This window comes from Myotis lucifugus, unplaced genomic scaffold (genome assembly GCF_000147115.1).
Source record: "Myotis lucifugus unplaced genomic scaffold, Myoluc2.0 scaffold_68, whole genome shotgun sequence".
Classification (NCBI taxonomy): Eukaryota; Metazoa; Chordata; class Mammalia; order Chiroptera; family Vespertilionidae; genus Myotis; species Myotis lucifugus.
The window spans coordinates 1,522,371-1,544,297 of NW_005871116.1; the positions used below are offsets into that span (position 1 = coordinate 1,522,371).

General features: G+C 45.7%; 1 protein-coding gene across 1 annotated transcript in view; it reads left to right on the forward strand.

Annotated features, from left to right (window-relative positions):
• SPEF2 (sperm flagellar 2) overlaps positions 1 to 21,927 on the forward strand; it is a 128,744-nt gene that overhangs the window by 99,935 nt on the left and 6,882 nt on the right. The window contains exons 31-36 of the mRNA XM_006090107.3: positions 8,212 to 8,318; positions 9,193 to 9,375; positions 13,360 to 13,452; positions 17,207 to 17,386; positions 20,811 to 21,050; positions 21,185 to 21,307. Of these exons, the coding sequence (XP_006090169.1) occupies positions 8,212 to 8,318; positions 9,193 to 9,375; positions 13,360 to 13,452; positions 17,207 to 17,386; positions 20,811 to 21,050; positions 21,185 to 21,307 (926 nt within the window). The remainder of the gene's footprint in view (positions 1 to 8,211; positions 8,319 to 9,192; positions 9,376 to 13,359; positions 13,453 to 17,206; positions 17,387 to 20,810; positions 21,051 to 21,184; positions 21,308 to 21,927) is intronic.

Here is a 21,927-nt window from a genome sequence, read left to right on the forward strand (position 1 = left end):
AGTCATCTTCTGTGCTGTTGTTTTTGCTAATGTTATAAGGGGAAGGCAAACAATAGTTATTCCACTTCCTGTGCCTCAGAGTCACAGAATTAGAGGTTCTCTCATGACACCTTCAAGTCTGACTTTCACCTTCCCTCTACATTCCTGTCACTGTTGTTCAGTGCCTTAAATGATACACGCCTTTCTAGCTTTTCAATGACATCCTTTGTCATATTCCTTCCAAAAGTTAGAAAACAATATTTTATGATACTTTCCATTGTATTTACCCTACAACTCTATGATATCAAAAGACAATCTCAGTGGAAGTAATAACAGATTTGAAACTGTGGAGCAATTGTCAGAAGGTGGTACATTTCTAAATGTGTGATCCGACAGAACTTCCTGCTATAGAATTTTAAAATTGCTATTATTTCTAAGCTAAAAGAAATAGGAGCTTTTTCTTACACTATTTCATATATGCCAGAGCAGCTCAGGGTATTTCAAATGCAAACTTCAAGCTCACTAAAATATATAAAATAAAATGAACAGATGGATTTCTTTTTCTAGGAAAAGAAATTACATATTTGCACATAACAGTCATTATGTTACTAGACCTGCAGTAAGAATATTTTTACCAAATTTACATGAATGATGAAAATAGAGTTATAAAGTGTAACTTAATGGTGTTAATATTATTCTACATAAATAAAATTGTAGAAGGAAATAGATAATCTTTGATTAAAGCAAGTGACTGATACTTTAAGTACTTGTGAGTAGTTACTCTCTGTACATAAATGGCAAGAACTAAAGCTTAAGGGGTTTTCTTCTGAGTATTAGCTAATCTACTGGATCTTACTAGCCCTGGCCAGTGTGGCTCAGTTGATTGGAGCATCATCCCATGCACTGGAAGGTCGTGGGTTCAATTCCTGGTCAGGGCACATACCTAGGTTGTGGGTTCAGTCCCCAGATGGGGCAAGTACAGGAAGCAATCAATTGATGTTTCTCTCTCTCTCTCTCTCTCTCTCTCTCTCTCTCTCCCTCCCTCCCTCTCTCTCTAAATATCAATTTAAAAAATAGTTCTTACTAAAGATAATGTAAAATTGAAAATGTATCATATTCTCTAATGCTTATATTCAACATTCCCTTCCTGGTCAAATTCTGCTGCTTGTGACAATTCTAAGTCTCCTTTGGTAAAGGTAGTAATTAGACATAACATATCATTTCTTAATATGTTTGTCATAAGTAGGCTAGGAAAAAATGACCTTATGTGTGATAATCATACAAGGACATGCTAAATGCAATGAAACAACATTCGTGCTAGCGTTTTCTTGCTGCCTGGTGGCATGCACCCTTTAGTATCTTAAGAACAGCTTAAGTAAGAGGCAGCCCCTGAATCAGCAAGACATTTGTCCCATCAATTGAGCATACTCCCAACATAGAGGGGATTTAGTGAGTATTTTCTGAATTATAACAAAAGCAAATATTGGCATGGCATTGGAAGCTATGCATCAAACCCCATGCTAGCATGGCTGGATGGGTAAGAAGATTCACCGATGGGTAAGAGCAGTCTGACAGCTCTTTTCAAATCCACTCTTGTCAAATGTTGCAATATGATCTTGGGCTAGTTAACCTCTCTATCTCACTTTCCTCATCTGTAAAATGGGTAACTAATGGGGTTATTATGAGTATTAAACTAATTGATATACATAAACTGCTTAGAAAGTGTCTGGTACCTAGAATGTACAATTTAAGTGTAACATAAATTATTTGATTACATAAGTACAATAGTATATTATTAGAAAATATAAAGCATTATACAATATTAATGTAAACTATTATTATTATTATTCAAAATGTTAGCTCAGCACCCTGAAGGTGCATATATCCTACTAGCACCTGCAGCATTACCCCTAGAACACATCCAGAAAAAATTATATCACCTGGTAGAATTAAACTATGGGGTATGTGGCTCCCCAGGGACCGTAAGCATCCCAAACAAAAACACTCATTTTTGTATGGCAGTAGGCTCTGGGTCAGTACAGCTTGTCTCTAAACAGCAAGTGCCAAGTACATCAGAAAGACAGCCCTTATCCAGTGGAAGCAATTTGGAGTCTGTAGAAACTAGAACACTTTAGCAATGTCCTCTGTCCCCATTTAAACCATAAGAACTCCTTTATCTCGTAAGCCTGTCCGTACTCCGCGTAATGCCTGCAGAGATGCAGTTCAGAGCTATTTGGGCTTCTGCTGAGAGGCGATCTGGGGAGAACGGGTCCAGAAAATCTGACCCTCACTCCTTCCTCAGGAGAGGCAGCGTTCAGTGGTCCAAGGCCTCTCGCATTGCTCTGAGAACTGACAAGGAGCCCTCCGCAAACCCCTCTGGGAGACCCTTAGATCTGCGACTGTCTCAGAGGGCACCATGTCAGAGCTCAGGCTGTGGTGGCTAAGCGCGACCATTCAGCTCCTTGGTCTTACAGGAACTCAAGGGAGGAAGTAGTCATGGCCGCCCATGTGGGTCAGCACAGGGGTTCGCTGGCCGGAGACTCCTGGACAGGAGCTTCCAGGAAGAGAAGCGGGGCAGGGCAGGCCAGGCACCGGGGACATGGGGCAGACGTTGAGATTTGGAGGTGGCATGACGTATTTAGGGAACAGCACACAGACCAGCTGGGGCAAGAGGCAGGAGGTGAGGACCACAAAGAGGTTGTGGTCAAGTCGTGAAGTCTCAAGTGGCTGACAAAGGGCACGAAAGAGGAGGGTTACCAAAGGCGGGTGGAGCCGAGGGATGAGGAGCAGGGATTGAAGGAGGAGGCGAGCAGGAGAGCAGCGGGGACTACTCCATCCACAAAGCCCCCGCCAGCCCGGAGGCGGGAGCCAGGGCGCCTGGCTTGTTGCCTGTGAGGAGGTAGGTATGTGGGCCGGGCTCCCTGCCTTCAGAGAGAAGCTGGTATTGTAGGGTTTTGTTTTGTGTAATTTTAATTTTTGTGTGCTTCCATCTGGGTAAGTATACACTCCCCTCTATGACAAGTCATCACAAATTAGACCTTTTCGGGGAAGGAAAACAAGAGGCATGAATCTCAGCTGCTTTACAAAACCACCTGACGGGTCTCAAAGCCTGACGCCCTTTTGTAACAAGGTGGCTGTGCGGCTGCCGGAGAAGTGCAGGAGAGAAGAGACATCCAAGGCAGGTTTTTTGTTTTTTTAATTTATTTTTGAAAGAGAAATGGAGAGGGAGAGAGAGAGAGAGAGAGAGAGAGAGAGAGAGAGAGAGAGAGAGACATCAATGATGAGAGAGAATCATTGAACAGCTGCCTCCTGCACACACCCTACTGGGGATCGAGCCCACAACCCAGGCATGTGCCCTCACCAGGAATTGAACCTTGACCTCCTGGTTCATGGGTCGACATTCAACCGCTGAGCCACACCGGCAGGGCCCACATCCGATCCTGCAGACACACTGCTGTGCATGTCCTGTCGTTCTTTTTTTCTCACCATGGAAAGGAAACGATAGCAAATACAGTGTCCCTGTAACACATGGAGAAATGGATTCTAGAGTGAAGAACAGCCCCCTTCGCCCTTATGAGAACCCCGCAATAATGAAGCAGGTAAATGTGGGGGCTATGGAGGTCTGCCTGCTGGTGGAGCCCAGCTCCACCACTGTGAGCGCTGTGACACTGCACAGATTCAGTAACTCCCTGTGCCTTGGTCCTTTTACCCATAAAATGGTGATAATAGTAATTAGTCCCTTTTCTTCACTATAAAGTAAGGAGACTGTATTATAAGGATTAAATTATATGAGCCATTGAAAACACTAACCAGGATGCCTGGTAAGTAGTAAGCACGCACTTTGATTTTTTCCAGAAACGATGAGAAAGTGGGGGGGGGGGAGGGCAGGCATTAAGCAAAACTGGGGGTAGACTTTGGCGGACACTAACATAACAATGTGGAGCTGTTTTAAAGGCTGGGACCCTGCAGACCATCTGAGTCGAGTCACCGAAACACAGAGAAAAACATGGACGCTTGACCACTACCTTCCAAAGAAGAACAATCAATTTTTGAAAATCTGGCTAAAAAGAGAAAGAAAGAAAAAGACCCCTGGCTTGTATATGATGAGATCCTAAACCTTAGGTTCTGTGGCCTGTGTCGTAATCATGGAGTGAAATCGAGGAGAAATCAAGTGAGGTTCTTCTACGGCACTGACAGCTTTAGGGCTGGGTTTCTCAGAGCGCAGCAGCTCAGCATGGCTCATGCCGGGGCTTCGTTGATGGGAGCAGCAGACGGTCCTCCGGTGAACAGAGCCTCCACGGAGCGGGCGGCGGGGACCACGAGCCAAGTAACCCTGGGGAGAGTCCAGAACTTATTCTGATCCTGCCATGCTATCACCAAGACCAGAAGGCCCCTCCAAGATTTGATTTGGATGTGCAAGGTGGATGATACGAAGGGTGTCGATATTGGCCCCGTGTTCTGAGCTAACAAATCAGCAAGAACATTTACATATCTTATTGCTAAAGTAGAACTCGGGGGATTGAAGAGAGGAACTAGAGAGAAGTCAGTTTTTCTCTGTCCTCGGGATGCGCTCTCAGCCGGAGCGATGGAGGATGCTGAACTGGTCCATGGGCAGTTTGCACATGGAAGGTGCATTGCCAGCTCGTTGGGTTACAAACAGTAGAAAGAAAGGATCCTCTGGCCATCAAAACTGCCACTGAGAAAATTCTAGAGGGAAATCTTCAGCTTAGGCTGTCGGGCCAAGACTGGGGAAGGAAGCTGGTTGGTTCTGGAAGCGATGGTGCCTCTGGCTGAGAGGGAGAAAACAGCTGGGCGGCCCTGCTTTTAAGAGCAATCCAGCCACGTGTGCTGGCTGTGTATTGCTCAGCACATCACCATGAACTCTCTTATGAGGCGGAGTTCCAGAACGTTCCCCCGCACAACGGTGTCAGAGACCTCCTCCACAGCACCTGTCACTTCTATCAAGTTCACCGCTACGCAAGAGCTCCCCGGTAACTGCGTTCAGAGGCCTTCGCCTCCATCCTGTGATGCCTCCTGCGGTCGGAGGCAGGCATGGCTGCAGGATTACAGGCAGCCCTCCAGACCTTCCCAAGGGACACCCTGCAATTGTCCACCAATTGCGTTCAGTGAGTAATTCTGAACTAACCCACTGTTTTAGTTTTTCAGAATAATAGGAAATATTTTTATTGAGCAATTCGAAATAATAATTTTGAGAAAGATAGACCACTCTTTTATTCCCAACCTGTGGTACAGACGGGTGAAGGCAGAAGTCGTACCGGTCGTGAGAAAGTCAAAGGACTTCCAGAGTTCCTTCTCTGAGCAGACACTGTTCGATGTGTTCATGTCCTGGCGGATGTCGTTAACGAGCCTAGCACTCTGTCCCATGTCAGCCAAAACGGAAAGTCTTCAATCGCGGATGTATTTGCTACCTTGGAGTCGCCACGGGAAATGCTCCGAACGTATCAGACGAGGTGAGGAGCCGGGGATGATCTCTTGGGAAATCATTTGCCAGGGGCTTTTCCATTTAATGGTTGATGTGGGGCATATGTTTCTCCCCGGCCCAGGCCAAGAGAACTGGGGCGGCTTCAGTCGCACACTTTCATGGCCACTGCCTCAAAGGAAAAGGAAACTTTTCTGGTGTGAGAAACATGGTTTTGACACATCTTATCACGAGGCTGCGAGGCTGTTTCAGAGATGCCAGCCAAGATGTGGTGGAGGCAGCTGTGACTGGAAGCTTTCAATCGTGGCCCGCAGAGATCAATCACGGTAACCTATATGCGCTGACTCTGAGCCTACGGTTCTTTGATCGTCTGTGTGAGTGCTTTTTATATCAGTAACTTTTTGTTTGCATATGGATGGCAGAATTCGAAGATAAAGAGGTGGCCATCCTGATGGCACATTATAGACCAGCATTGGCAGCTGCCAATGTGCAAATCGATGAAGTGCCCACTGAGGGGAGCATGCTGAAATTAGGGGCTAATGCTGGGTGAGCATCAGCACACTAGCTGATCCTTACAAATATTAGGGTCAATCTTGGGAATATCAATCTTTCACATTTTTTGATTTCCCTCCTAGGTTACAGGACATCTGCAAATTGACCTGAGATGTTGTGACTTTGGTTTGCTTACACAGATATCCAAGTATCCTGACCACAGTGGACCTCGTGCTGACCCTCCCGGCAAACTCAGCGGGGCTTTCGTCAGATGCAATGCACCAAGTCACAGAGGCATGCCAAGGTCAAGGCTGATGGCATGTCAGATCTCCTGACTACTCAAATGAATTCTCCAGACATTAATAACATTGACCCCAGGAAAGCTACCCATTTATGGAATATGAGAACACTATCTTCAGCTGGTGACACAAGACCTAATTCGGATTGCTCATCCAACTCAGGAAGCCATGATGAAAGTGACCAGTAATATGACAAATGTTGACTTCATCTTTGATCACAGCAGAAACAAAAAAATTATTTTCAAGCCTGAAATATAAAAGTAAAGCCATCACTGGTCTTCGCATCAAAGACAAAAGGCATTTGGTATCTCCAGACACACAAAGCAAAAATCCAAAAACTGGTTTTCCAATAACACTCTGATTCTACTTGTATATCCACACATGCCTTCACAGTCTGGGTGGAGGTGTTTATTTCTAAGCAATGGTGTTATTTTTATGTCATCTTTCCGAGAGTTATGTGTACAGATCCTGTGTAACTAGAAGTATTGTGGCTCAGTTGGTTGGAGTGTCCTCCTGTGCACCAAAAGGTTGTGGGTTCAATCCCCGTTTGGGAGGCAAGCAATCAATGTTTCTCTCTTTCTCTCTCTCTCTCTCTCTCCTCCTCCTCTCTCTCTCCCTCTCCCTCCCTCTCTCTCTCTCTCTCCTCCTCCTCCTCCTCTCCCTCTGCTTTCCTCCCTTTCTCCTCTCTCCTCTCCTTCCCCTCTAAAAAAAACAATAAAAAATGTATAGTCTTACAACACTTTGCTTGCACCGTGGCTATTAGAGACAGTGGGAATATTTTCTACATCTACCAGAATTTGTAAGTATTTCAAGCCTCTTCATTGTTTCCAAAGAGGTTTTTTTATGGTTTCATTTTGAGGAACATGAATGATTTATTTCTAACTTACCTGAAAACCAATGCGATAGCATGTAAAGATCGTTTTACTGAAAATTCTACTACCTTGAAAAGTATCCTCATCTCTATAAAATTGAATATTCAGGTTTGATTTTTTTAAAAAGATACAGAATTTATTTCTGAACAACCAGCTGGATGACCAGTCATATCAAAGAAAAACACATTCTGCTCTTGCTCCCCAGAAAATTACCGTCCAAATCTCAAAATTGTAGATTTGGTTTGAACCACTGAAATATTGCATGGATTACTGCATGCTTCTAAAGGTTAAAGGAAATGATAAAGTTCAGTTTGGACTTCTATAAATGCTAAAAATTTAGTAGTAAAGAAAACTTTGAGATGCTATGTCTACAGTTTTCATTTTTTTATTTCTAAAAAAGAATAGCCATACACTCTGAACCTGAAAGATACCCAATACATGTAGGAGTCTCTTCAGCTCTAGCAGGAACCTCTGCTATGGGAGTTAGACATTTCTGAAGCAGATTCACTTATTTTGCTTTCCTATTTCTTTTAAATGCATGTGTGTACAATTCGAAATGAGAAACCAACTAAGCAAACATCTTTGCTGGACAGGGTAAAGTAGATTAGTATATAAGAGCAACGCATTTGAAAGGTTAGTAGTGATCTTTTAAAAATTCTATTTTGAAATAGTGAGTCAATTTTATGGTTGAGTTAATAATTTCAATCCAATCATTTAATAATTCAAATCTCCCTACGTTTATAAAAACAAATATATTCTGATTTAAAGAGTGAAATGAGGATAAATGTGTTACCTTGATCATTGCGGTGATTTATTTGCATGCCTTTGAAACACCTTTATCCCATATTTTCTGCAACATTTTACTCTTGCATCCTACTGTATAATAGGAAAGTTTAAGTATTTTTAAAAAATTCAACCAATTCTGAGTAAAAGGTTTTTTAAAAAAACAAAAACCCTCCAAACTAAAATATGAAGTCCCAGGAAAGGAATAATGGGAGAGCATCAGGAAATTGTTATTTTTATGCTTTTAAAATGTCTTCTGCTTCTCTAAAGGTTATTGTTTTACATAATATTAGTAAAGTGATTCCCCGTCACATAACTGAAAAAAATATTTTTCATTGTGTTATAGGCATAATAGGAATTAAACCATTTACTGACATTCTTCTTGACTTGGTGACACTGAACCTTGGAACCAACAGCCTTCCCAGCAGTTGGATGCACCTCACTCAACCTGAAGTAAGCATCTGTTTTGTTTGGGCTTCAAAGCTCTGAGAAATTTTATTTGATCAATAAATCAATAGTTTCAAGAATAACCAGTTACTCGCACTGTATCTGACATTTAGGAGGCAACCAATAAAAATTGAATGACGGCATGGATGAACGTAAGACACGTGCTCGGTATTGGAAGAGGGAACAGGGATGCTCACAGTCAGTGAAACATGATTGAGCCGATGAGGCTCAGACCCTAAGCGTGTGTCCATTGCTACCCGATGGGACGGTCCTGACTAGTAAAAGCAGATGATTCTGGCAGTTCCTGCTTTTCATCTTCCTCTGTTTCTCAAGAAATACCAGAAGACAAAGCGGCTAAGGAGTATTTCCCTACAGGCTGTATGCCTTGCTCAGCCCCTTTCTCACTTTTCTCCCGCCTCTGTTGAAAACATGCAAAATCAACTGGGGACACGTGTATAAATGTATCACGTAACAGTAAGCAGCAACCCAAATGTCAAAGAAGCGAAAGATGAACCGCTCTCTAGGTACTGACTGCCTGGTGCAGAGCGGCTGAAATCCTACTTCCTTCACCCGAATCTCTTACCAAGACACATGCGCAGATAGAGCGTCACCCTAGAACAGCCGTGGGCAAACTACGGCCGGCGGGCCAGATCCGGCCCGTTTGAAATGAATAAAACTAAAAAAAAAAAAGACCGTACCCTTTTATGTAATGATGTTTACTTTGAATTTATATTAGTTCACACAAACACTCCATCCATGCTTTTGTTCTGGCCCTCCGGTCCAGTTTAGGAACCCATTGTGGCCCTCGAGTCAAAAAGTTTGCCCACCCCTGCCCTAGAATCACACAAACATTCCAACGGCATCTCCTGTTTTCTTCTAGTTTCAGGAGTTAACTTCTGTATTAACAATCGACTCGGAGATGGTGGACTGGCGGAAATTCCTGTTGGTGACCTCGCTGCCGTGGCCCATCCCTCTGGAGGAGGAGCTGCTGGAGACCCTGCAGAGGTTCAAGGCCGTGGACAAGGAGCAGTCCGGCACCGTCACTTACGAGCAGTATATGCAGGTGGCTATCGACGCCCAGTGGCACTAATCCCAGCCCACTTTCCACCCAGGAAGCCGGATGTGACTGGGGACCTTTACCAGAGCAGTTCTGGCAGAGGCCGAATCTGGATCGCAGAGGAGTGAGGGAATGGTGAGGCCTTTAGGAAGTGAACAGAAGGAAAAAAAACTCATTTTTGAGAAGTGTGAGTAAGGAAGGAGAGAGAGAAACCCCATAACTGAGAAGGGCCTGCATTGCTCATTGCCTGCCTACTCACTGAATTCCCCCTGTTGCTGACCAGTTCACGCTGCTGGCAGACACAAAAGATGTTCACACTTGGAAGGTGCTCATTTTGAAAGAGGGTGATACCCTCTAGATGCCTGTATCCCAAGTGCATGCCACCACTGAAAGATCACCCCTGCCCGCTTTCTTTTCTCCCGTAATGAACGCCAGCCCCCAGGTTCTCACGCCTCACAACTGAGCCGGAGGTAACAGCACTACATGGTAAGAAGAGTCCTCCCAGGCTGATCAAACCAGCGCTCAGGTGATGAGGCTCTGACTTACGTCCCAAGTAGAGCCATTTATGAATTCTGAACAAGCTGGCCCGAGCTTACAACTTGTGAAGGTGATTTTTCTCTTTGGCTCAAGACTTTTAAAAGCGGGCCCGGTGCAATCAGCCACCTTCACTGTTTACAGTGCGCGCCCATTAACACAGGATATCAATTTAAACATCCTTTTTCGCAAACGTGAGATGAGCAAAGGGTGTTAGCGACTTTTACCGAAGTCCTGAGCCAAAACCCAGAAAGCTGCTTTACCAAAGGCGTGAGCTTCTTAGAGAGGGCTGGCTGCTGCCTTAGAGAGACTCGGAAATACCTGCTGGGCCCCCGCCCGTGTTCCGGGAGCAGCTGATTTCTGCTCTGCCCTCTCCTCTTGCCCCCACAGTTCCCACTCCTCGGGAGCCCCGGGACAACCAGGCCACCTGGACAGGCCCTGGACCATGCCCCGTCATGACTTTTACAGGTTTCCAGCCTCCCCAGCTCAGCAAAAACAGTTCTTCTATGGGAAAAGTCTAAGCAGCTTCTAGGGCAAAACTTTGTAAGGTTTATGGCAATGCCATGTTGTCATGTCAACGGGGCAATAGTCTAAGCCCACCGCTGAGATGAAGTTTTCGGGGCGAGGAAGGCTCTCTCCTCCGCTGTTTATTTTGTCTGTCGTTTTCTTCTGACTAATTGCGCGTTCACCACAGCAGCCACATGAGAGAGTGTGCTGATTTCCCGGCTCTCACGATGGAGGAGACACGAGGTGTGTGAGGTCAGGGCCTGCGCCTTGCTCAGCCTTGCATGCGAGCATGAAAGCCCGTTCCCCTGTGCTCCCCGCAGCCCTGCAGCCGCCGTCACACGCTTGCCTCTGTCACGCGTGCATGTGTGGTCACTCTCGTGTGCAGTTCTCTGGTGTTCAGCTCTCACTCCTGCTCTCGGGGAGCATGCGTGTCATCGCAGGCTTCTTGAGGCAGGCGTCCCAGGATCCCAGCAGTGCAGTAATTATTTATTTTCTAAGGAAAAGCATTGAAAGAAAAAATCCTTTGGCCATATTCTAGCTAGCAAGCGAGTTGCAAGGGCATTTCCATGTTTCAAGGAGAAATCACCTCACTCCCCAGGGAGGCAGGGGGTGGTGGCCTGAACCTCGATTTATCCATTTCAGCCCTGCTTGCTACGCAGGTTCAGGTCAGCATTTCATAGTGTGAACGTTTTCATGGATGACTGACTATTTTAACACCATCAGTCGTTTTCCAATTAGGTTATTTTGTTCTTTCTCATGTGGCCCTCTTGCCTGTGAAACTTTTTTCTTAATCCTCACCCAAGGATATGTTGTTGTTTTTATATTATTGTTTTAGAGAGAGGAAGGGAGAAAAACACGAGAGAGAGAGACCACGGATCAGTGGCCTCCCATATGTGCCCCGACCTGGGATCCAGCCTGCAACCTAGGCGTGTGCTCTGACTGGGGATCGAATCGGCGACCTTTTGGTGCAAGGGACAATGCTCCCACCAGCTGAGCCACACTGGCCAGGGCAAGTGTGGAACATTTGAAACAGTTTTGTAGTTTCTGAAATGCTATAAACGTTTGGAAAACTAATCTAAATGAACCATTGGTTTTAAAAATCAAGGAAGATTCCTGTGCACTGAAACCGTCGGATATGGAGTTGAGAGTTGGTTGAGCGATGGGGGAAAGGGGCGGGATCCTAGCTCTGTTTCTTCATTCCCCCGCTGGCTTCTTTTACTATTTCCTCTTCGTTACATGTATTCAGCAATTTGATTGTTATGTTCCTCCATGTAGTGATTTTTCTGCTTGGGGTTCATTGAGCTTCTTGAATCTGTGGGTTTTTTAGTTTTTTGTTTAATTTGGAGAAATTTCAGGATATTTTCCCAAATATTATTTTCTGCACCCTCTGCTTTCTCAAAATCCAGTCATATGTTTATTGCCCCACAGGTACCGATGCTTAGCTCATTTTTTCCAGTCTTCTTTCTCTGTACTTTAGTTCATCTTCATTCCTATTTCTGTGTCTTCAAGTTCACTGACTTTTCCTCTGCCACGTCGACTCTACTGTTAACACCATCCCGTGGATGTTTCCTTTGAGGTATTGTACTTTTTATCCCTAGAAGCTCATGTTTGGTTTATTAATTTCTTTCATTTCTTGCTTCATTATATGCATGTTTTCCTCCACATCCTTGAACAAATGAAATATGTTTAGAGTCGCTAAGTGAATATAACCTTGTCTGTGCATTCTATCATCTGTGTCATTTCTGTGTTCATTTCTATTGGTTGATGTTTCTCCTGGCTGCAGGTCATGTTTCCTAGCTTCTCTTGCATGCCTAGTAACTTTCTATTGGATGCCAGATAGTGTGAAGTTTATATTGTTGGGTGCCCAGTTCTGTATACTTTACATATTGTCAGACATGCAGAGAGGTTACTCGAATCAGTTTGATCACTTCAAGGTTACATTAAGATTTGTGACGATGTGTCAAAAAGAAAGTAGAAAGCGGTCTGAGCAGAGACTGATTTGACAAGATTAAAGTTGTGAGAGGGTTGATATGGTTGCAAGGTACAAGCTAAAACAAATCAGAGGGAGCCTGGACACATAACCAGCTCCTAGATGACGGCGGGGGCGGGGGGAGGGGGAGCCTGTAATGGAGTAATGAGGTTCCACACCAGTATGGCAGCTGTGGGAAGGGAGGGATGGGCAAGGCATTACCAAACGGGAATCCAGGGATTTCATAATAGGTGTTAGATACGGGCTGAGAAACAGCAAGGTCAGTAAAAAGTAGACCTTTGAGCTCTTGAGTCAGTCAGTCAGTTACTCAACAAAGACTTTCCAGAACCAACAATGGGCTCTGAGAACAGACAGCAACTCAGACAGGGCGAGTGGAATGCAAGCTACTGTCACTGGTGCAGCAGGCCCCTCCAAAATATTGCTGTGTGAGCAAAATCTAGGGCAGTAACCTTCAAGCCTCATCGCATATTCCAAGTTCAGACACAGCTAGCATCCCTCATTTGTGGATTTTCATCTGTAAATTATACATGTGTACTACTGCAACTGATGTATTATAGACATTACTAGAGGCCCAGTGCACAAAATTTGTGCACAAGTAGGGTCCCTAGAGACTGCCTGTCACCACCGCCGCTGCCGGCCTCGGGGGCGGGAGGTCGCTTCCCCTGGCCGCTTGCCACTGCTGCCACTGGCCCCACCCCCGGTCAAACTCCTGGTTGAACTCCTGGTCAAGGGGACAATTTGCATATTAGGCTTTTATTATATAGGATTACATTTTTAAAAATAAAAATTACAAATGATCAAAATACATGCAAGTGTTAGTTCTAGTATTTGCTTCTGCATCTCCAAGGTTTCTCCAGCCCACTTCAGACACCTGCACAAGGTGAGTTCAGTCTCTGTGGCTTTGAGCGGAATAATTATATCTCAGCATGCTACATTAATAATTTTTATTTTTTTTATAGGCTGGTCTGTGGTTTACAGAGGATGAAGATATAAAAATTCCAGAAAATCCTCTTGAACCGCTGCCATTCCATAGGCTGGAGCATCTCATACAGGTAATTACTGAGATCTTAAAAAAAACTAACACTTCGCCCTGGCTGAGTGACTCAGTTGGTTGGAGCGTCATCTCATAACCGAAATGTTGCAGGTTTGATTTCCTGTCAGGGCACATACCTAGGCTGTGGGTTTGATCCCCAGAAAAGGTGTGTAAGGGAGGCAACTGATCTATATTTCTCTCTGACATCAATATTTCTCTCTCTCTCTCTCTCTCTCTCTCTCTCTCTCTCTCTCTCTCTCCAATAAAAACATATCCTTGAGTGAGAACTTTTTTAAAATTGAGTACTTTGACACTGATCAATTCCTTTGTCTTTTCTTCCACTTGTGTAATTTGTTTTAGACACCACTGCCACCCTCCAGTTCCTCTGCTCCACCCCCTAGGGAAAGAGGAACACTCTCTAAGTGGCAGCACAGAGGAGCCCTGGGGAGGAGACAGGCCCACTCTTAGGTAGAATTCCACTGTTGACCCTCTAGGTCAGCAGTTCTCAACCTGTGGGTCGTGACCCCTTTGGGGGTTGAACAACCCTTTCACAGGGGTCGCCTAAGACCATCGGAAAACACACATATAATTACATATTGTTTTTGTGATTAATCACTATGCTTTAGTTATGTTCAATTTGTAACAATGAAATTGGGGGTCACCACAACATGAGGAACTGTATTAAAGGGTCGCGGCATTAGGAAGGTTGAGAACCACTGCTCTAGTTGATCTTGGACAAGTTCTACCACCTCTCTGGCTTCCATCTTCTCATCTGTCTAATAAGCTAATGTGTTACTCACCACATTTGTCTCTAAGTGCCCTTCCAATTCAAAAAGCTTAGGATGAAAACGGTCATTTTACCTGTATATGTTTTTGTTCATTTCTGATTTTGACTAACATGGTATAACATAGCAACAGTTTGCATATATGGTATTGGCCATGGCGCATTGGATTTTCATTATTATCTAAAATATCAAGAGTAACTATTCATAATAGTACTATAATGATAGTGGTAATACACTGGTGGTAATAATAGAGTCATGCCATTACCTTTTATTCCTGAGGCCACAATAGAAAGCAATACCTTAAAATCTAAAAATGACTCTGACTTCAGTGTAAATGTTTAAAATATGGAAATATGCCAAACTCAATAAGCTAGGAGAAGAGTTGGAGGGTAGATTTAGACACCACAGCAAGCTGTGTAGCTCGATTATTCCATTTCCAGGAGACCATGAGTCCGAAATTGCCGAGCAAAATTGAACATGACTCCAGTTATAACCTCAAAGGGAGCGATTTCCTTCCATTGAATGACATATTATGAGCACCTCTGCTAAATGCGAGCAGGAGAGCAGGGAGGAGAGACCGCCCGGGAATTACCAGGAGCCCGAGACAGGTGGCAGTTTCAGGGGCGGCTTTTTGTCTGGGTTGTTGGTGTTTTTTACAATGGGACCCTGGGGGACTGAGATCAGTTCTGTAAAGCTTCGCGAGGCCGTCTCTGAACGATTTTGTGAACAAATCTGCAGAGACATGAACAGGTCCTTCATTACTTGGCAAGAAACCAGCAGACTGAATAGCACCTTCCTTTCCAGACAGAAGTTTTTAGAAATGTCAGACAAACACCACATGATCTCACTTATATGTGGAATCTAATGAACAAAATAAACAGATGAGCAAAATAGATCCAGAGGCCTGGATGCATGCAACAGACTGACAGCTGTCAGAAGAGAGGGTGGTTAGGGGACTGGATGAAAGAAGGTGAAGGAATTAAGCAAAACAAACAAAAAAAAAAAACCACATATGCATAACCCATATAGACACAGACAACAGTGTGGTCACGGCCAGAGGGAAAGGGGGTGGGGTGGGGGCAGGGGGAAGGGAGGATGTTTGGGGCAGAAAGAGACCTTGCTGGGAGCGAAGGGTGCGTGATGCATGTGCAGATGCTGTGTTGTTGAGTTGTATACTTGAAACCCGTACGGTTTTGTGAACCAATGTCACCCCAATAAATTCAATTTTAAAAATTGAATTTTTAAAAAGAAAAAGAAATATCAGTCGAGGGCAGAGCCTTTTAGTTGCTCACCCAGCCGCTAGAGCCAGAAGGCAGACGGTGTGGGTCGCCCCGGGACCGAGTAGCAGCAAAGCAGGAAAGGGTCAGCCCCCTATGCTCCTAGTCCTTCTGGAAACCCCTGAAGTAGCTCAAAGGCAAGGGATAAGGAGAGGGAAATGCATGGTCCTGGATGAACCCGCGAGCGGGATCATGACCCCTGAGAAACCGAAGGCTGCCTTAGCATCAGAGGGTGTTTCTCAGCATCTCAGCCTGGCTTCGGGCCTGGCTTACAGCGACACTCAGCAAACGGTTGATAAAGGGTGGCTGAATGAGTGAACTTACAGATCCCATCAAACTCTGATTCTTCTCTGTTTTGTTAGCATAACCGATTTTATGCATTTTCCTATAAACATTATTTTTATTTCCATATCTATTAGATTTGCCAAATATCAGAAATTTCCTTTTCCGTCTTCATGTACTAATATGTCTCAGGAGATGTGCCCACAGTTGTAGGGATTGTTGGTGATAGAGAACAGCATGGTATCTCGGATCGAGGCCCTCGCTCCTCACAGCACAGGCCAGGCCCCAGCACTGGAGCCCCCTAGGAGCTTGCTACCTGTACGGGACCTTAGGCTGCTCCAGACCATCGGCTCCATTAGAGTCTGTATTTCGAACATTCTCCAGGTCACTGTATGCACGTGTTTGAGAAGAGCCAGTCACCTCCCCAAACAGGTCCAATAGGTCTGAGGTGTGGCCTGTGGGTCTCAGGCATGGCCTCAGCTTTGCAGGGCCCCAGAGGATGTTAGGTTCCCACGTACCAGCTCCTCGTGCTGCCAAATGCACGAGACGTTGTGCATAGAGCTGGCTGCCCCCTTGGTCCCCAGCATGAGAGGGAGGCTTAGCAAACAACGGATGCTCAGTGGGTAGCGCACTCTCTCCCTGGAGGTGAGCCCCTGTGGGAAGAAGTCACGTTACTGTCAGCAGATTAAGTACGAAATCCAGAGCAAGGTGGGCCCGTTTAAAGATTTCAATGGCGAGAGACCCAGTGGCTTTGGCATTGTTAGTTCCTCCTCTCCCCACTCCACACAGAGAGGGGGTACCGGAAGCTTTATGTTCAGGACTCATGGTGGTGCTGAGCACAGACCGAGGGTCCTTGCTCTTGGGTTCCCTTTTCCTACTTAACATGTGGTCCCCGCCATCTTGATTAGCACATTTTTCCCCTAAATATGTTCATACCATTGATTAGCATACAGTTTTCTTTGCAGTTAGAATTCCAAGCCCTACTTTTTATGGGGTTTTAAAATTTTATTTAGCATATTCTTCATTTAATACCATTCACTATATCAGTGATGGCGAACCTATGACACGCGTGTCAGAGGTGACACACAAACTCATTTTTTTGGTTGATTTTTCTTTGTTAAATGGCATTTAAATATAGAAAATAAATATCAAAAATATAAGTCTTTCTTTTACTATGGTTGCAAATATCAAAAAATTTCTATATGTGACACGGCACCAGAGTTAAGTTAGGGTTTTTCAAAATGCTGACACGCCGAGCTCAAAAGGTTCGCCATCACTGCACTATATGTTAGTTTTACTGATTCTGTCCCCAGAAAGTGACCGTTTTCCACAGCTGCTGGGCAAGGGCGTCTGCGTGGCCTGTCCACAGAGTGCATGGACAACCGGAGTGCGTGCATCTTACGTTTGGCTGAAATCCTTTGTGTGGCAGTTTTTCTTTAGGCTCTTCGCCGACCCTGAGAAGGAGCCACCCCTGCTCGACTACACACAGATGCTGCTCTACTTTGCTTGCCACCCAAACGCCGAAGAAGGGGTCTACAGGGCCCTCAGCGTGGCCATTGGGAAGCACATCTTCCAGCCAATCGAACTGATTTCACTTCTCACAGAAGAGGTAATTGAGTTCCAGAAACGGGGCAGCCCTGGGGTCTGGAGGGGGATGCCAGCAAGTCCTACGCTTCTAACAAGGACTGTGTTCTTTTCCTTTCCGTATTTTCCTGGGTAACTAACACAACCAAGTTGCATGTACTAGGTCTTCAATCAGCCTTATTCAATCGGACTCCACTGTCCAAAAAAAAAAAAAAATTCTTTTGTAGTTGTCAAAATTTGCTCAAAGTTTCTTGGCGGAATCCAAGTTTTCTCCGTAAAGGACAGCCTTTCTTTTGCATGAGGTGCTAATCCTGATAAATGAGAAAGAGCTGGGGCCAGCCCAATCTATTTGAAGGCTTTATGGAAACCCTGTGTAAAACCCATTCAGACTTTAGACACACCCCACGTGTCTGTGACGCTGGCAGTGTTTCAGGCCAAAGCCCAGCCACCTGAAAACCCAGGTGCTCTGTGTCACCTGCATCCTGGGACAGAGAAGCTTAATATCTAACAAGACCCCACGTTCCCCTTAGATTTCTAAGGCATTGGCATTGCTGGGCTTTTTCTGGTGAAAAAGCCCCAGGCCAGGGTACTAATTAATGTCCTTATTAGGTATCCATTGACATGACTTTTTAGGCTTGCCCTGATCTTTGGAGGATAGATCTGTGACTCTCATGATGGAATGTTGTTGTTTTTCTGTTCTTCCTCGGTGGGCTCTCTGTGGAGAGAATATAAACAGAGGCCCAGAGAAGGTGGGGAGCCTGGCTGATCTCTGAGAGAAGAGCATTTCAAGTGAAGACAGCTGTAAATGCGAAAGCAGCTGAAGTGGGTCACGCCTAGTGTACGCCCCGCAACAGAGAGTCAGCCATTGTACTTGGAGAGCAGTGAGCTGGAGGAGTGGTTGGAAAGGAAAGTGCGGGGGAGAGCTCAGAGGGCTTGGCAGGCCCTGCCAAGAGATGGGACCAGAAGTCATTGGAGTGTGGCCATCTGATGGACAATGTGTGGCCCTCCCGGGCTGCGGTGTTGAGGCCAGACTGCAGGGGGCGCAAAAGAGGCAAGAAGGCGGTTGCTTATCCATGGAATCCTTTTGCTAAGTTATTTCTACCTTGATTTGGGGACAACATGTTACCCCAAAGTAGCTGCCACATCGCAAGTGTTCAACTGTTTGTAGACATGGCAGGAAAGAAGGGAGGGAGAGAGGGGAAGGAAGAGACCCAGTCTCCAAGGTAAAGCAGAGGAGAGCAGCTATTCCAGGCAGAGGTAAAAACAGGAGCCATGAGGCTGCAAGGAGCCAGAGACCAGGGAAAAGGACGCCCTTGCTAGAGCTGTTGCTACAGCAACAGACAGCTGCCGTGGTGGGTAGCAGCCAAGCCAGCTATCAGGGTGGAATCCCCTCTACCCCTGAATCACCCATTCAGAGTCAGCTACTGCCCCTCCCAGGAAGCAGCTCCCCTGGAGGGCTTCTCTCAAGAGCTCTTTGAAAACCCGAGGACGCTGCCCCTGAACTGACCCACAACCAGAGAACAGCAGAGCGACCCGGAGAGGAGCCAGGCAGGGAATGCACGTGTCCCACACCACACGGACCAGCCTGTTCCTGGCTGGAGTGAACCCTAGGAGGTTTGACATACAGGATCCACCCACCTCCCTCATTTTTGCTCACCCCTGTCCTGCCACCCTGCATCCGATGATGCGGCTCTGTTCCTGTGCCCTTTCCAACTGTGTTCTAGTTTCCTGGGCAACCTCATCTCAGGAAGCCAAAATGAGCCTACTCAGAAATCACACCTCCAGCAGATTCACAGCCACTCCCAAGGCACTGAATCAGAGCTCTGCTTTTGCTTGTCACATAAACAACTAGAAACCTCCCGGATGTTTCCGCTTTTCTTACTCTGCTTCTGAGACGCCGGCTGTTCTAGTTGGTGTGGTACAGACCTCCCATTTAAACCCCTTCTTCTTGGGTAATTTAAAAGACGTTCAAAAGCGGAGCACGAATGAGTATGCCCTCGTCCCAGTGAAACCTGAAGGAAGTTGACACGTTGGAAAATGGTTCATTCTGACCCATGCGGTGTGGGGTTTGGATGTTGGAAATTAGTAACCGACGCGCTTGAATCTCCCAGAGTTTGCGAGTCGTGTTATAGCATCTTGGCACAGCCTTGGAGGCCCTGGGGTTGGGAACACACACGTTTTTATTCCATTTGGCTCTTTGATGCTTTGCCCACATTGGTCCTGTTAGTGACCTGCCCCGCCCTGAGATGCGAGAATGAACTGATTGGATATAGGAATTCGTGGTCCGGCACCATTCCAGAGACGCATCTGCTGGGAGGCCTTCAGGGCTGCCTCTGAGCGTTCCCGAGTGTGACATAGCATTTGCCAGGGCCACAATCTGATGACAAAGTGACTCACACAGAATTTTGATGCCACTAATAATTGCTCATTCAGACACACTGGCTCTTCTCCTCTCCCGCCTCCTGGCTTTGGTCACGCACCTCCATTAAAACCCGTGGTCTTTCCAAGATGTGTGTTGGGGAAGGTCCCCTCTACACGCCCTGCAGTCCTGCCAGGAGGCCGAGCTAGTCGCTCTGGTCCCAATCTCAGCCTCGCTCCCCTCTCCCCTCCCTCTGAACCACTAGTTCCATTCTGTCCCAACCCCCTAGAGAGCAAAAACCACAAAAATTTTAAAAGCATCATCTGACACTAATCAATTAAGGATTAAACTGTTACCCTTTAGCTAAAATTGAAAAATCATTTATCCATGCTGCTCGTGCCAGGCCTTGGAAAGGCTAGTTCCTCTCCATGGAGATAGTGCGGAGAGACCAGTTTCCTTCTCGCTTTAATTCTGGTATCACCCGCTGCTCTCACCTGACTAGTCACTGGCTCACCCACAGGCTCTGTCTTTATGTGTCCACCCAGCACCTTTGCTGCATCTGAATAGGAATTCATTCACTCTTCACTCGCTCAGCAGGCGGTTTCACATCTCTCCGTGCATTTCACTACCCTGGGCAACTGTGGATGGGCAGCCACTGTGATGATCCCCAGGCTTCCTAGGTGGAGACAAGGCCAGCTTCACACTTATGCCATGTAGCACTTCAGCTGTTCAAAATGGAGGAGAGGATGGATGGATGGATGGATGGATGAATAGATGTGCTTAATTCCAAAATCTTCACCTGATAGAAAATTCTTCTTCTCTCTCTCTCTCTCTCTCTCTCTCTCTCTCTCTCTCTTCCCCCCCCCTCCCCCCTCGGTTAGATTTAATTACCAACAGAATTGGGCTAGGATTTGGACATGATTTTCAGTTTGGCCAACATACTCTCTTCTTGGCTTTGTGGAGCTAGCTTGTGGTAGGCACTGTCATTCCGTGGCATAAGAAATCGGGGACAGAGTTGGTGCTTTTTAAATGCCTCTGTTCCTGGGAAGAATTCAGTCTGACTTCATGTTCTCTTCGTTTGTTTGTGCAGACCTACCTCTTTACTGACGAGACCCCACTGCAGGACTATTCTGAACCAGAGGAGGCCTTTCTAAGTGCGTACAGGAAATTCATAGAGGAAAGGGAGGAAAGAGAACCGGAAATTCCTGAAAATATCAACACGGAAAAGATTTCTCTGGAAACACTGCTCCAAGTGTTCCGAGCACAAAACAAAGCCCAGAACGCCAACAGATTTGCCCACCACCTGAGGGCCGAGAACGCCTACTTAGAGGTCGGTAAAGGAAGCAACCTGTGCCTAAGAAAAGTGGCCCCAAGTCGAAGCATATTTTTATGGAATTTATTAAGTAAAAAACACTTTTTAACATTTGCAGAATTGTAAGATTAACTAATTTTATCTTTCTTAAGAACTTCATAAAAGTATTTGAGGACCTGGGTGCCAAGAATCTGGAGCCGATAGAAGTCTCTGTTCTTTTGAAGCATCCTTTTATTCAAGACCTGATTTCCAGTTATCCCGGCTATAGGATTCCTGTGAGTATCACCCAAAGGCATCCTCATTCGGCTGAGCTCAGGTTGGAGCGTAGTGGGACATTCAGATGTGGACTAGCAGGAAGCGGGGAGAAGCTGGACTCAGCCAGACAGGGTCTGGGGAAGCTGAGCTGGGAATGGCATCTGGCCAGATAAGCCAGCCTACAATCCCCCAGGGCAGCAGGCCAGGCACAGTGCAGATAGCTATCTGTACTAGGGGTCTCTTAGTACTATAGATAGTACTGGAGATACTAGGGGTAGTACTCTCAGTGCTATAAATAATACAAGAAATGCTAAGGATAATACTCAGTGTAATGGATAGACTAGAAACACTAGGGGTAGTACTCTCAGTGCTATGGGTAGTACTAGAAATACTAGGCATAGTACTCTTGGTGCTATGGATAGTACTGGAAATGCTAGGAATAGCACTAGAAATACTAGGGGTAGTACTCAGTGCTATGGACTAGTACTCTTGGTGCTATGGATAGTACTGGAAATGCTAGGAATAGCACTAGAAATACTAGGGGTAGTACTCAGTGCTATGGACAGTACTAGACATACTAGGGGTAGTACTCTCAGTATAATGGATGGTACTAGAAATACTAGAGATAGTATTCTCGGTG